The sequence below is a fragment of the Gymnoscopelus microlampas genome (genome assembly GCF_963454915.1).
Source record: "Gymnoscopelus microlampas genome assembly, chromosome: 21".
Taxonomy (NCBI): domain Eukaryota; kingdom Metazoa; phylum Chordata; class Actinopteri; order Myctophiformes; family Myctophidae; genus Gymnoscopelus; species Gymnoscopelus microlampas.
The window spans coordinates 22,922,368-22,937,363 of record NC_139958.1 but is presented as its reverse complement, the minus strand read 5'-3'; the positions used below and the strand labels follow the sequence as shown (position 1 = coordinate 22,937,363).

Below are 14,996 nucleotides of genomic sequence, written 5' to 3'. Positions count from 1 at the left end.
GCCTGTAATTTAATTTGTGACAAAATGGCTCTCTAATTATGTTTGAAATTATTTGGACTGACAGATCGACTGAACGAGTGGCTATGTGTTGACATTTAAAACAATGTGAAGTTAAAACTAATAATACATATTTAACAGAACACTCTATGTTGATGTCTTCATTAACAACTGTGTTTAAGTTGTCTTGAATTAAGGTTTGTTAGACATAATACAAGTTTTATCATAGATCATAGCAATAGTGAAAATCAGTATACTGTATACAGTATTAAAAATAAACCTATTTCAGTTTTTTGGGTGTGTTGTTATTTGTCTTTTGATTTTTTTTAAACTTTTTATTTTGTTTTGAGCTTTTCAGGGTAATTGACAGATTTTCCTCAAGATGGCACTGTAGTCCTGCTTTAATGTTTCCCCACACTGAAATCTGATCACTTAACACTGTGTTAAGTGGTGTTAAAAACCTCACCAATCTTGAAAACACATTTTTCAAGATTCTAAAGAAAACATACCATGACATTTTCTTAACATTAATGTTATATGATCAATACAATCTTAGTGTTTTGCCAATTATTTGGGGGCCCACTTGCAGTATCCTCACAGCCCACTAGTGAGCCCCGGCCCACAGGTTGAGAACCACTGTGTGCCAAACATGGAGTGGGTTGAAACTTGATGAGTGATGACCAATGCTACATGTGCTGAAACCCTCTGGCTAGTGCACAGGTTGTCACTAGATGGCCACGCTAGAAAGGATGTAAGACCTGACCTGCACACATTTAGACATGGATTTAGTTAATTATATTTAGGTAAACCCTCTAGACGTAGTAAACAGAAGCAAAGTTGACATCAACACCAAATCTCTTTGCAAAAATAGCTGATAGACAAATTCACGTGTTGCTTTGCAACAAATTGTGAGCTTGAACATTGACTTTGGCTAATGTTCAAGTGGTTAAGTTTAGGTGTGGGTTTAATTAATACATTTTATTTAATGTTATAGGCACTGTTAGTAGTATGGTTAAGTTTTGACATGGGTTTGGTATTATTTAATCAATTAATTGTATTTAAGGTTGTGTACTGGTTATGGTTAAGTTTAGAGAAGGCTTTGGTGTGGTTTAATAATGTGTTAATTTGAGTTAATTAAAGGTAACTGCAATCATTATCCCACATGTATAAAAATATGTATTAAGCAGAAACTACTAGGACAATTCCTCAGTGTCCTCAATGGTAGCTACTGGACTGGTGGTAAAGTGATATAAGAAAAAAAAAATCCTTGCTCAAAACAACAAGGAGAGATGCAACCTAAATCAAAGTAAAACTAGAAAAGTGGCAAGGAGCAAAACTCCTTCAAGCCAAGGGGATAAGTGATCTACTGTACATAAGCCACACAAACTTGTTCAAAAGCAAACAGTGGCATCCAGTGTTTGAGTTGAGTACTGCACAATGAGACAGTAATGGAACATTTGGCTGAATAAGATTACATATAAATTATGAATACATTATTATGGTAATACTCCGCATATTACTCTGCCAGGCCGATAGGCCAAGAGATGAAGACTATGTTTTCGCCCCTGTCCGCGTGTGTGTGTGTGTGTGTGTGTGTGTGTGTGTGTGTGTGTGTGTGTGTGTGTGTGTGTGTGTGTGTGTGTGTGTGTGTGTGTGTGTGTGTGTGTGTGTGTGTTTATCTGTGTGACTTTGCGCACCTCCACTGACACAAATGTGAATAGTTGAACCACATTGTAAACACTGACAACCCACGACTGACACAGCCCTCTGTAAGCCACCCAGCCTGGCTCAGAGGAGTACAATTTTCTAGATAGTTTTGAGAAAGCTCATTTCTTCTCAAATCAAACAGGCCACACGCCTGTACATGTAAGATCCGGTGTGTCATTTTTAAACACAAATCAGAGAAAGAACATGACCTCCAGGCGTGATCTAACTATTGTTTGTGTTGTTTGTGGTTTTAAGATTTAATACAAATGTTTAGCCTATACTTTGTTCATTTAGGTTGTTCACGTGTCTGTGTGTCTATTTCTTATGTGTTGTGTTTCTTTTAAATGTTAATGAAACATCTCTTGGAGATAATGTGAAGATGTGATGCATACTGTAGTTTATTCCTCCACATTATAGTTTTCAGGTATTATACTCTACAGTATAGGCATATTCAAAAACACATTGTGTTGTATATTTTTATACGATATTACTGTAGTTTATGGTTATGAAAGCAAATTACTCTTGTTTTACATTCCATATGCCCATCCATGCCTATACTGTAGCCTATCATGGGTGTGTTTCCTTTGCATTAGGTAATTATGTATTTTGTATGAATTACTTCTTTTAAATCTTATAACATCTCTAACTTCTGAGCTCATAGAATTGGGATTCTTGCTACAGCATCGCTGCATGTCTCTTTAAAGAAAGGGGGAGTGTGAAAGACGGAGAGAGGAAAGAGATGAATAGAAGGCACTAGAAACAACCACCATGAACCAGTGAGCTCTAAATCTAGGACAAAATATTTGATTGGAATATAAACGGATCACCAACTGACATAGTCACAGGGAGAATATGTTTGGATGTGCCCGTCTTGATTTAAATATTTCTAGATATGGTCTCACATGTGATCATGGGAACACAGGGAGAGGATTTTTCCATTCAGTCATTTCTTGCATTTTGAAATGGAGAAGAAGACTGGCAGTGATCTCTCTTTTTAATTCCACACCGCTTCTATTCTCCTCTCATTTTCAGTGATAGTCACTGCATAATTCAGCCACCTAAAGCAAGGGTTGGGGACGGCAGAGGGAAAAGGACTACCTCCAGTGGCTGGCTTCTTGATGGTGCCTGCAATTGCTCGGCGGTGCCCTGTTCTTTTTTAGCGAGGACCTGCAGGCGGTAGCAGAAGAGCAAGCAGGGGAACGATGCATTTAAAGCAGGAAGTGTGCTGGATTCATGGAGATACGGCAGTAACAGTGAGTGCGGAGGGCCTGGGAAGCACCCACCCCCTGTCTCTCCTCTATTTCCTCCCCCCCTGCAGGACCATGCTTGCGTGAGGGATGAGGCTGTGCACAGGGACGCCAGGCCAGAGCTGCGGCCTACTTCTTCTCACAAGAGCCGGGCTCTCGACTGCAAGATCTGTGAACACATTGCCACCATCAAATCAGCATCTTTGGTAGGCACGCTCCCTCTCTCCCCACTGTTTGCATAAGAAATGGGGGTTGGGGGGTGTAGGCTCTTTCTGTCCTCTCAGCTGTACATCAGTAGTCATGGCAACCGGATCCTGTTAATGGGTGTCATTTTTTCCCATCCTCCGTTCCCCTCTCTGCCTCTGCTTTTATTTGTGTGCATCTGCTTGTATCCAATATAAATCTCCGCCTCTGGTGTTATTCTATCACATGACATCATTTCTTTTTGTCATCAAATTCAAGTGGTTTGCCTCCATGTCTGATAGATTTCTATTCTTGAATATACAGGCTTGCAGATGAGGCTCAGGTCTCCATTCGTAGCTAGATTATTCTGTGCTCCAGTACTGCACAATGCCCATGATACTATATGCTAGAAACACAGTGCCACAGACCAATTGTGGTATTTAATGAAACCTTTCTTGATAAAGATATCAGAAATATATGGCTCAGTTTGTCAGCTGTGGGTACTCATAGGGCTAGAGAGTTACGATAAAGGAGGCAAATACAGGCTGCTGTTGCAAATGCACTAATAAACTACAGCAATTACTATGTGTTGGTTCATTCATTATTTAATGAAGAATATTAATTGGATTAGTCTCTAAAGTGAATCTATGTGAATGGATTTATAGATACTATAGATAATACTATACAATCTCCACTGAATTTTAGTCATTGTTATAATAATTTGAATTTAATAAAATAAAATATATTGCATTTGTGTAATAACACAGTATTACCAAAAATCCCTTCTACAGCGTTGGCAAATTTTCTTAATGAAAGAAAGATTCTTGTACCACTAGCCTGAATTATTAGTTCCACACAGGTGTCGCCACAAATAGCAGATCTATAAGCTTATTGTTGTATTAATGCATATGGTCTTTCTCTGACCACAAGGCCAATAGTCACTGACCTGCCATGGTCACTGTCTCTGTGATCTCTGTCTCTTTCTCTCACTTCCTGCTTCCTTTGTGCAGGTCACCAGGTAAATCCAGGAGCATGAGCAGGATTTTGAGCTGCGGGAGCAGATGTCTGGGTATAAGCGCATGCGGCGGCAGCACCAGAAGCAGCTGATCGCCCTGGAGAACAGGCTAAAGGCCGAGATGGATGAGCACAGGCTCCGGCTGCAGAAGGAATTAGAGACACATGCTAACAACACTTACATTGAACTGGAGAGACTGGCCAAACGGCACGCCGCTCAAACAGACAAAGAGGTAGACCCTGAACAGCATGTCTCGTTTACTTCCATGGTGCAACTAAGTGGAATGCGATTCACTGTCATTCAGTGACTGTCAACCGTTTTGATTTCAAGGGCCCCCAGTTTGATTATGCATTAGGCCACGGACCCCCAATTGATAAGATGTTTAATTCTGGGACCCCAATCTACACTGTCAAATCCTCAGAGTGTGTATGAATGGAACCAAATGGACTCGGGGGTTACAGACCTGTAAGGGTCAATTTGGTTCCTAACTATCAATCGTTTAGCTGGTACCCCCTGGATTGCCCCTGGAACCCACATTGAGAACCACAGCTATAATTGACTGTACACAGAAAAAATCCTTTATGCTAATGTCAAACAAATGGACCGGGTCCATTCATACATTCACAACATTCAGGATTTTACTGTTTAAGTCAGACAGAGTCTTTACATGTTTTGCATTTGTGATGACAATAGTACACAGATTTATAATGGTTATTAATGAAATATTTGCATGTTCACTCACAGATGAAGTCAAATACAGCTGAGGAAAAGAGGATACAGCAACAGATTGTTGCCCAGCAGAGGAAGGAGCTAACTAACTTCTTAGACAACCAGAAAAAGGAGTACAGGCTCTGCAAAGACAAGATGAAAGAAGTAAATACAACAAGAATGCTATATGAAGTTATGAACAGCTATAATGATGTCTGTTACAAAACACATTTTCTCAAACAATTCTAGATGGGTTTGTTTTTTAGATCGTAGTACTCCTACTGTAATCACGTTAGTCATCCTGCACAAGAGGATCAAGCAATTATACACTTTAAACCAGTGGTTCTCAAACTTTTTCATGTTAAGGACTCCCAAATTGATATGCATTTGGCCGCGGACCCCCATCTGAAAATATTTTGTGCCAGGGACCCCCATACAAGATTTGTGTTAAAATGTTTCAAAAATATTCCAAATGTAAAACATTTTTGCAAGATTCTTTTTTGAAAATAGCCGATCTACAAGCTCACTACACGTCGCATTGCTACGCGTTGTGAGCTTGTAGATCAGCTATTTTCAAATAGCCAAATGTATATCGGGCTCAAGTGGTTCAATTGAATTGAATGCCAAATTAACTCATTGCTGGGAACCCCCTGGTACCCCCCCAAGGACCACTGGGGGTCTCCGGACCCCACTTTGAGAACCAATGCTTTAAACAACATACATATAGGATTATGTACCTGATGGGCTGTATTAAACATCTGACACAAAGTTACCCTCTGTCACCTTTGTGCATGTGTGCACGCGTTTGTTTGTTTGTGTGTGTGTGTGTGTGTGTGTGTGTGTGTGTGTGTGTGTGTGTGTGTGTGTGTGTGTATGTGTGTGTGTGTGTGTGTGTGTGTGTGTGTGTGTGGGTTGGTGTGTGTGTGTGTGTGTGTGTGTGTGTGTGTGTGTGTGTATGTGTGTGCGTGTGTTAAAGGAGATGGGCGAAGACCCTGATACACCTAAGGAGGAGAAGCAGGAACGTCTGTCCAGGCACAAAGAGACAATGCAACGCTCCCAGGCTGAGGAGGAGGCCCACTTGCTGGCACAGCAGAGACTGGTCTATGACAGGAGCTGTAGGGCCCTCAGACGCCGGACCGTAGTCAAGAGGCATGAGTTTGAACAGGAGCAAATGAGAGAGGTAATGTGCTTTTCTAACTTGGAAACAAAAACTAAACGGACAAATCTGTGTGAACAGTCAAATCAATGTTACAGCTGCAATCCATAACGTGTACATGTACTGTATGTCCTATATGCACGAGAGACCACATTTCTATCGTTCTGTCAAGATGGAATCTGTGCTTGACCAGGGGAGATATTGCACTTATAATGTCAACCAGTAGGTGTCCTAGCCGACACCGGGGTCTGATGTTCTCAATGGAAGAATAGGGAAACCCCCTTCAACCACTGCATAATGTACTAGTTATATTGTAATAACATACTCTACCATAGAGATTGGTTCAAATTAAATTGTATTAATTTCAATAAGTTCCGTATTGCAGTTTTATTCACTTGTAACTCTGTGAGTGTACAAATGTGGTCCATTTGGTTACATTTTAATACACTCTTTTAAATGAACACAGTGTTTTACAGTGTACACACACATTCAGTTTAATTCGTAAACCAGAGAAGGTTAACAATATGGAAATTCCAATTCAATAGCAAATGTACACTACATCAAGATACTGATTTTAGTTTCCATTATATTTATTTGAAACTACTGAGGCACAGATCTAAAGATGTTGATAGAATGAAGGTATTATCCTTAGAAATCTCCTGCAACACATTTCAGACCTTTTGTGCTTACTAGTATGCCTATTTTGGTTCTGTAAGTTTCATGTCCTAGCCGGGATTCAAACCCCGGTCTCCTCAAACATCAGGAGGGGACCTAATATAGCCCTCGGAATCTGGTCAAAAAAGTATAGTGTTCAAATGGTTAAGGCTACGAAAGTTACTTTCTCTGTCTTTTAATATATGTACAGTAGAATGCAGGTTTCAATATGTTTTTGTTATTGCAATATCAAGTTGTGTATCATCTGCGTATGAGTAAAAGTGAACACCAAATGCATGGGTATGGGTAAGTGGAAGCATGTAAAAGTGAAATAAAGACCTAAGAATGCATCTTGAGGGACACTCAAATGAACCTTAATTTTTGTTTCTGTTTACTGACTTGAACAAACCGGAATCTGTCATGAAATGAACCATTTCTTTCTTTGCAGGCCAACAAGATTGGGTTCAAGGAGAACCTCTAACTCGAGGACAATTTTAAAGCAGTGTTCAAATCAAGCAAAGCAAATTATACAAATTGATCCAATTGATTGATTGATTCCCTGGTACCTGGTCATGGTTGATTAATACAAATATCCGACCACAAGCAACATTCGATGGAAAGCTGAATATGTGTAGGCCTATGTGTGTTTGTCATTGAAAAAGTGTTTAATTAAGATCCATGTCTCAGGAGCTGAACAAGAAGAGGACCCAGAAGGAGATGGAACATGCCCTGATGATCCGGCAGGATGAGTCCACACAGGACCTGGAGCGTAGACAGCTACATATGCTGCAGAGGCTACGTATGGAGCTTATCCGACTGCAGCACCAGACAGAGTTGGAAAACCAGGAGGAGTACAATGGCAGACGACAGAGAGAACTGCACAGAAAACACAGCCTGGAGCAGCGACAGCAGCCCAGGAATCTCAAGGTACATGCATGGACGTTTCGTTTATGCTTAATTTATTTTATTTTTCATTTGTAGACCTTACTAATCCCACGGGAGGAATTTAGTCTCAGCTGCACCTGGCTGAGGGCTGCTCACATGGTCATGAAGAACACTTGAAGGGGGGAGCAGTTAGGGGGATTGAGTGTCTTGCTCAGGGACATATATTACTGGGCAGGCCGGGATGTGAACCGGTGACTGTCTGGATTACCAGACGGTAGCTCTTTAAGCTATGGTCGCCAAAGTATACTCCTATTAGTGTCCCATGCCTAAAATACCCAATCTACAAGTTTGTAGACCGGCTAACTGACATCGTCCGATCACCCCGAAATTTGAAACAACACCCAGTCTTCACCAAATTAGGTACACATGATCTCAGGAGTCATGTGACAGATGAATGAAAAGCACACACATACTCCATACCATTTTGCTGTAAACTTGAATCACTCTATCACCCCCATAAGTGATTTGACTTGTGACCGAAGGGGATGTCAATGATACATTTGACCGTTGTCCTAGAAACACTATTTTCCCTACGAATTCCTTGTGTCCCGGTGGCTGCAAACCACAACTTACATTGGGGCAACCGCAACCACACGTGCAATTTCCTGAAATTGTCTAGTTTGTATTACTTTCATAGACTGACTGATCAGCTGGTTGCCGCACACTGGCTGCCTGCTCTAACTATTATTTTATATCAATTAATGATCAGCATCCTTAATCATAAATGTATGTGTTGCAATTACCAGGGAACCAGATCATCCTTTTTTATTTCATGTTGTCCCTAATGTAATCATTTTATGTGGTTAATGTATGTAATACTTTTTCAATCAACCCAAGAATAGTTTAGGTTTGTGTATGTTGCACAAGCGGAGATAATATTTACAGTTAACATTTTCCCTCTCAGGCCAAGAAATCCATGTAAATTCAGTATGGAACAAACAGGAATTATCTTTCAAATGTATTTCTGTTTTAACCCTCTGTAGACACTTGAGATGCAGATTAAGAAACAATTCCAGGACACATGCAAGGTGCAAAATAAGCAGTACAAAGCTCTGAGGAACCACCAGCTGGAAGTTTCTCCCAAAGGCGATCATAAGACCATTCTGAAGACCCTGAAAGAGGAGCAGACACGCAAACTGGCTATACTGGCTGAGCAGTATGAGCAGAGCATCAATGAAATGATGGCATCACAAGCGGTACGAGGAACTTGAACTTGATTTCTCACCAGTCTTTAACCACTTTCAACCTGGCGTCCCTATTTTGGGCATGTCATTATAGGCGAACATTTAAAAAAATGTTCAAATATTTTCTAAAACTAGGGCGATGCCCATTGGGATCGCATGCCCCTCGGTTATGCAATATCCGTACCCCTTGTCAGAGTACTTAATGCATCCATTGTCATACTATTTGAAAGCCAGTCTATGATGTCAGTACTATGACGTCAATTGATGACATTAGGGTACTCCATATACTGTACGTATGGGCATAAAAGGGCTGATCCGACTGACTGCAATGTGACATGTTGTGAGCTTGTAGATCACCTATTTCCGGTGCGCAGCACGGCGAAACCACATACACTGTAAATCAGGCCTTCGACATTCTCACACAATCTCTGCTCTTTGTACTGTAGTACTATTTATATTTATTATAATGTCTTACACCACTCAAATGCCTTCTCTGTAGGCTAACATTGACCATCTCAGTATCAATGTCACCAAGACATTTTACTTGTTTTCCTCATGATCACTTTAAAGCAATTATTTTTCTGATACCAGAAGTGATTTTAACCACATCAATCCTAATGTCCCTATTCTGGGCATGCCATTCCATTACAGGCAAATTTGCAGCCAAAATAGACAAACATTTGCAAAATTGGCTATTTTCAGAAAAGAGATTAGGTGTAGGCCTATAGGGAAAAAGGAAGAGACTAAGTATAGAGCCCTGGGGGACCCGTTCAAGTCTATAGGGTTTCAGTAGTTAAATTATTTGAAATTCTGATAAATGCTACAGTATTTGTCAGAATACTGTAGCATCTGTACTGTTTATGATAAAAGGGTCCCAATGTAACCTTGCATTTAATGTTTTTGTAACTGCCTCTCTCTTGCCTGGTCTTCAGATGCGTTTAGACGCAGAACAGGAAACAGAATGTCAAGCTCTGAAGCAGCAGCTGCAACAAGAGATGGAGCTCCTGGACGCCTACCAGAGCAAAACCAAGTCACAGATGGAGGCCCAACATGAGCGAGAACAGCAGAAACTTGAGCAGAAGGTGTCCATACGTAGAGCCCACCTTGAGCAGAAGGTGGGTTTAAGATTGACTGTGAAGTGTTACTATAACATTATTAACCACTTTAACCGCATATACTTCACTGAACGGGGTCCCCCAGGGGTCCATACTTAGGCCCTGTCCTTTTTCCCTCTACACAAATCTCTTGAGAGTTTGTAGACTGTCTGCTTTGCGAAATGTACATGCTCACCGAACTAAATGCTAAACATGTAGATCATCTATTTTTACAATATTTATCTGTGGGACCGACTCAAACTAAATGTAATACCTCAATTCCTACAATTCCAAGTGCTTGTCAGGGTGGGGGGTCCCCAGTTCAAATATTATTGTTTTGGGGGCAGCCTGAAAAAGTTCAGAACCACTGCTTTAAAGTACCACTTCAACTAGATTGAGAACCACTGCTTTAAAGGACCACTTCAACCTGTCTTCATATAACTGGTCCTCACTAATGCTCATTATGGTACCATTTCTGTCTACTCACTATGGGTCTCAGAGGAGGGCTACTGCATATGGACAGTTCAGATGCCTACAAATTACATAATTGGTAGGCAGGTTTAGGTATTTCTTATTAATGCAAGAACAATGGCTTCCAAGAAGAGAAAGGCTATAGTTTCTATTAGCTTGGAATCCCCATCTACGATATAATTGGTAGGCAGGATTCTGAACTGCCCGTAGCCCACCAATGAGACACAGAGTGAGTAGACGGAATTATCGAATCTTATAATATGCATTAGTAAGGACCAATTAAATTAAGATAAGGTTGAAAATGGGTGAAGGGCTTCTTTAATAAATGCAATGCCATAATATCATATGATCTTTTTAAATAACAGATTGAAGAGGAACTAGCCTCACTCCAGAAGGAACGCACCGAAAGGATCAAGCACCTGTTTGAACGCCAAGAGAGAGAGATGGATGTTTTTGATGTGGAAAGTGCTCGGCTTGGGTTTGGAAGCTTGGGATCTCTGGACTTCCCCAAAGAGGATGACAGATGAAAGTGGATGTATTTTTGAGGGACAACTGTACGGCATACATGTCCGTGCACTTCCCGTGTCCACTTGACCATTATCACATCCATGATGACAAAGCTGGATGACTCTCTCTTGCTTTCTTCCCTCCTTTAGGTATTGCATCTAAGAATCAAGGTGTTACAGTATGTGCAATGGGAACTTCTTTTTGTCAAACTTGAAGGGGGAAAAGGTAAAACAAAATAACAAACGACAAACAACAATAAAATCAAGCCTAGTTGGTGTTAAACTTATGTGTTGGAGATAACAAGAAATTCAACCACTAAATCTTAACAGACTCTTTCCTCCATGTCATTTCCTCTTTTTGGTATGAATTGAATAAATTCAGGAAATTTTAGTAAAAATGGGCACTTTGATATGTTTAAGTATAAACCCATCATTTTCATATGATGCTTAATGTGTTACACTGAGGGACATTGCCATTGTGGAATGTGAGCTGCGGAATCCACCGTGGCGTTTAGCTGCTTTGTCTATTTTATTTTTCTCTGAATGTGAATAATACTGTATTGGGTCATTGAATGAGGTCAGAGCTTGTTTGTAAACATTTTATTGAGACTTTTTCATACTCCCATGTTGTGCTTTGCATACAGTATACTGCGGTCCCTCACCTTTTTTAGGCAACAGTACTTTCATTGTTCATTTCATTGTTCAATATTGTTGCTGTCAGGTGGAAACCTAATATGTAAAAAACAACAACAACAACAACAACAAACTGGAAAAAAATAACCTGTGTTCCAATGGATGCAATGTAGTAATTATTTAGTCACAAGCTCTTTTCATTGGTTAAATATTTATAAAACCCGCACACAGACTTTAACCTCTTTCAACCTGACATCCCTATTTTGGGCATGTCATTATAGGAGAACATTTTCTAAATGTTTTCAAAAATAGCAGATGTACAAGCTTACTATGGGACGCATTGTGAGCTTGTAGATCACCTATTCCTGCAAATTTTGCACGACACTATCATATGGCATTGATAGGGCATTAATTTATATATATAAAAAAAGATCACGTCACATTAAAATATATATAAATATGGAGATACAAGGTTTCTACCCGACAGCGACGATATGTAGGATCAATTGGCATTAGTTTGGTCAACCTGTATCTTATCACAATTCAAGATTCCACTTGGTAAAACTGCTTATTATTGCATGCACTTTAAAGACAAATTCAGGTTGTGAAGTGACGCATGAATCTGTCAGAGATTTTAGCTGTTTGTAAATAAAAGTGGTCATAGCATTTTGTTTTAAGCCTATGGATACTGGACATAAGCGCCATATTTGAATATGATAATTTCACAAATGCCTTGATTTAAGTTGTGCCTATGAAGCAGCTTTTAGTTATTTATGTATGTATGTTTTATATATACAGTATAAATATAAATATAAATATATATATATATTATATTATTTTTTGTTTAACAAGGCCGGCACCATTGTTTCTTCCATCCAAATTTGTGAATCATTTAATATTCAGCAATCAAAGGTCTTGTAAAGGAAAATGGTGAGAATTGTGCTGTATAACTTTTGATATGAATATTTGTACATGATAATATAGATAGAGCATACAGAGACACTGGTCTATTATTGATAACAGAACTTAATATTATATGATAAAGATTTTGCTTCTGTTTTCGTTTTTTTGTTACAATATATGGTCATACATTAGCTCGATATGTTGCTATGTCAAACAACTACAATATGGGGTTCTATAAATGCTGTTAAATCGAATCACAGACTTCCTATTAAGTTTAATGATCTTCTTTAGATCTTTGGTTATACAAAAGTAATACTAAAAAGTGGTTGGTCTGGGTTGCATTCGAGTAATTAGTGTCTAGTGACCAGATTTACATATTCGTTGCAATGTTCACTGTTGTCATTGAACAGAACACGTTGCACAATTTTTTCCATTATACAGAATGGAAAGACAATTGTTTGGTGCTTAATTTCAAATACCACCATTAGCCTTTGTAGTTTTTGTCTTGGAGAGGAAGACTGGATTAAATTCATGTTCATGGGTTTTACAAAATGTTTTGAAATGTTCATTGTGAAGCATTTTGAGCCCCTCTTGATTCAAAATAGTATAATGTTTTTCAAACACTCATGGAATACACTTAGAGTATCCCATGCAATGACGCCCTCTAAAAAATGAAGTGTATGTATGAAAAAAATAAATTAAATGCTATTTTATCACAGATCAGTTTGAAATATATTGTTTAATGTTGTGGTCTTGAATGCAACCCTGTTACATTTGACAGGAGCCCTTCAGAACATCAATGAAACATCATGCTCCTCACAGGGGTGAGAGATAAAGGATATAAAAAACTAAAACACAAGTCATTACTATTGGCTATCTGGAGTATATATTTCTGATGTTATATTTATACCTACAGTATGAGGCTCAATATTAATGGTGTGGAAAAGCCTAAATCTTTAAATGAATTGACATTGCTAACATTATTATTATTATTATTTACTACTCCTTTGAAAAGAGCATGTAAAGAAATGAAATAGCTTCTCCAGATTTCAGCATTTTCACCTCCAAGCCAACGTTCTGACATTGGTTATTAATCTAATGTTTTTCAGTAAGGCCTTTTGCCCAGTAATGAAAAACTGTGGCCCAATAGTTCCACGACAGTGCTATTGAGCTGCTTCAGTCTTGATAGTGGTTTGCTTGAGACTTTTTCAAAATTGTGTGACTTAAGATGTTAGAAATACATATTTAGGTAGAAATAACAGGGAGTTTCCCAAAATGAAAGAGAAAAAAAACATTTCCTGTGTGGTTCAAAGGCAAAATAAAAGAGATTCTATTCAAATAATATGTATTTTGATCAACATCCTACATCCTATGGCAATGCTTTTTTTAACGTGTGGGGTTGTCTTTTCATGTTGATATAATGGGTCAGGACTGCAACATCATACTTTTGGCTTGCTTACAGTATGTATTGTTACCATTTCCCTACACCATATAAAATGTATGCTTCATATTATTTTTAGCTTACATGCACACATACAGAACATGAAACCTGAACCAGAAACTTGAAAGAGAACATTTTTCAGTAAATCACCCTGCTGCTGTGTAGTCGTTATGAGGGAAGTTACAGTTCTGAGTTTCCTGTGTTTCCTCGATCTCCTGTGGTCTGACCCAGACTGTTTGATTTGGGTTTGATTTGGGTGTTGATGACAAGCTTTTTTCACTATGTCTGTGTAGATTGGCACGCATTCAACTAATTCAACTATAAGTTCCTTGAACTGTTGACAAGTCTGTGGCACACATCTGCAACAGTTACTTACTTGGAAACAACTGGAGCAACTGGAAAGCCCCGGGGGATGGTAGAGAGCTTGTGGTGTGGCGGTCAAGGTTTACCTGAGATAATGCTGACGGAGTTGAGGTGCTTCCCCTTGCCTTTCTCAAGTAGTCAGTGGTATAACAAACAAGCTTTTTCCTGAAAATGTAGATGTGAGGGCTGGCCTGAACATCTAGTACTCATTAAAACTGATGCAACCTCTTTCCTATTCCTGTAACCTTGCATACTTTTCTGTTGTATAATTAGCAAGATCACACATTTCTAATAATATAATTAGTTGTTCCCTTATATTATAGGTGAGCAACTTTTATTGTGTGTAGTATGTGTCTATTAATTAGAAGGAAGAAGAGGGCCTTTATTAATCCTGCGGGGGAAATTCAGTTTTAGCTTCACCCACCTGCTGGCTGATCCGATGGTCATGGTAATACATGCATAACTTCCAAGATGGGACGGGATTGGGCATGTTCAGGGTGGTATGGCTGTAAGATTGATAGAGATAATGTTTCTGATGACGATGTCATCTCGGTTGTGGTGTTGTTAACCTGACAAACCTTTCCTAAGAAAGACAGATTTCACAACCATGCTACATTCACATCCTGTACTGTATGAAAAGACAGGAATGTGAAGCAGAAAGACAAGGTATGCTAAGCCGCAAAAACGTAATATTGCAAGCTCCTTCCTCCTTGGAAATTTCTATGAATGATGTTATCTAATGTAAGATGCATCACTGCTTAATTCACAATGAAATACAACAGCCTTATG

General features: G+C 39.2%; 1 protein-coding gene across 1 annotated transcript; it reads left to right on the top strand.

The window, feature by feature from the left end:
* Positions 1-4,180: 4,180 nt before the first annotated feature.
* On the top strand, positions 4,181-10,888 carry taok3b (TAO kinase 3b; the record flags this gene model as incomplete). Its single annotated transcript, XM_084047911.1, has 7 exons — positions 4,181-4,381; positions 4,894-5,022; positions 5,834-6,037; positions 7,355-7,594; positions 8,596-8,808; positions 9,729-9,911; positions 10,727-10,888. Exons 1-7 carry the CDS (start codon positions 4,196-4,198, stop codon positions 10,886-10,888), a joined length of 1,317 nt encoding a protein of 438 aa, XP_083904037.1. The 5' UTR covers positions 4,181-4,195.
* Positions 10,889-14,996: the final 4,108 nt, after the last annotated feature.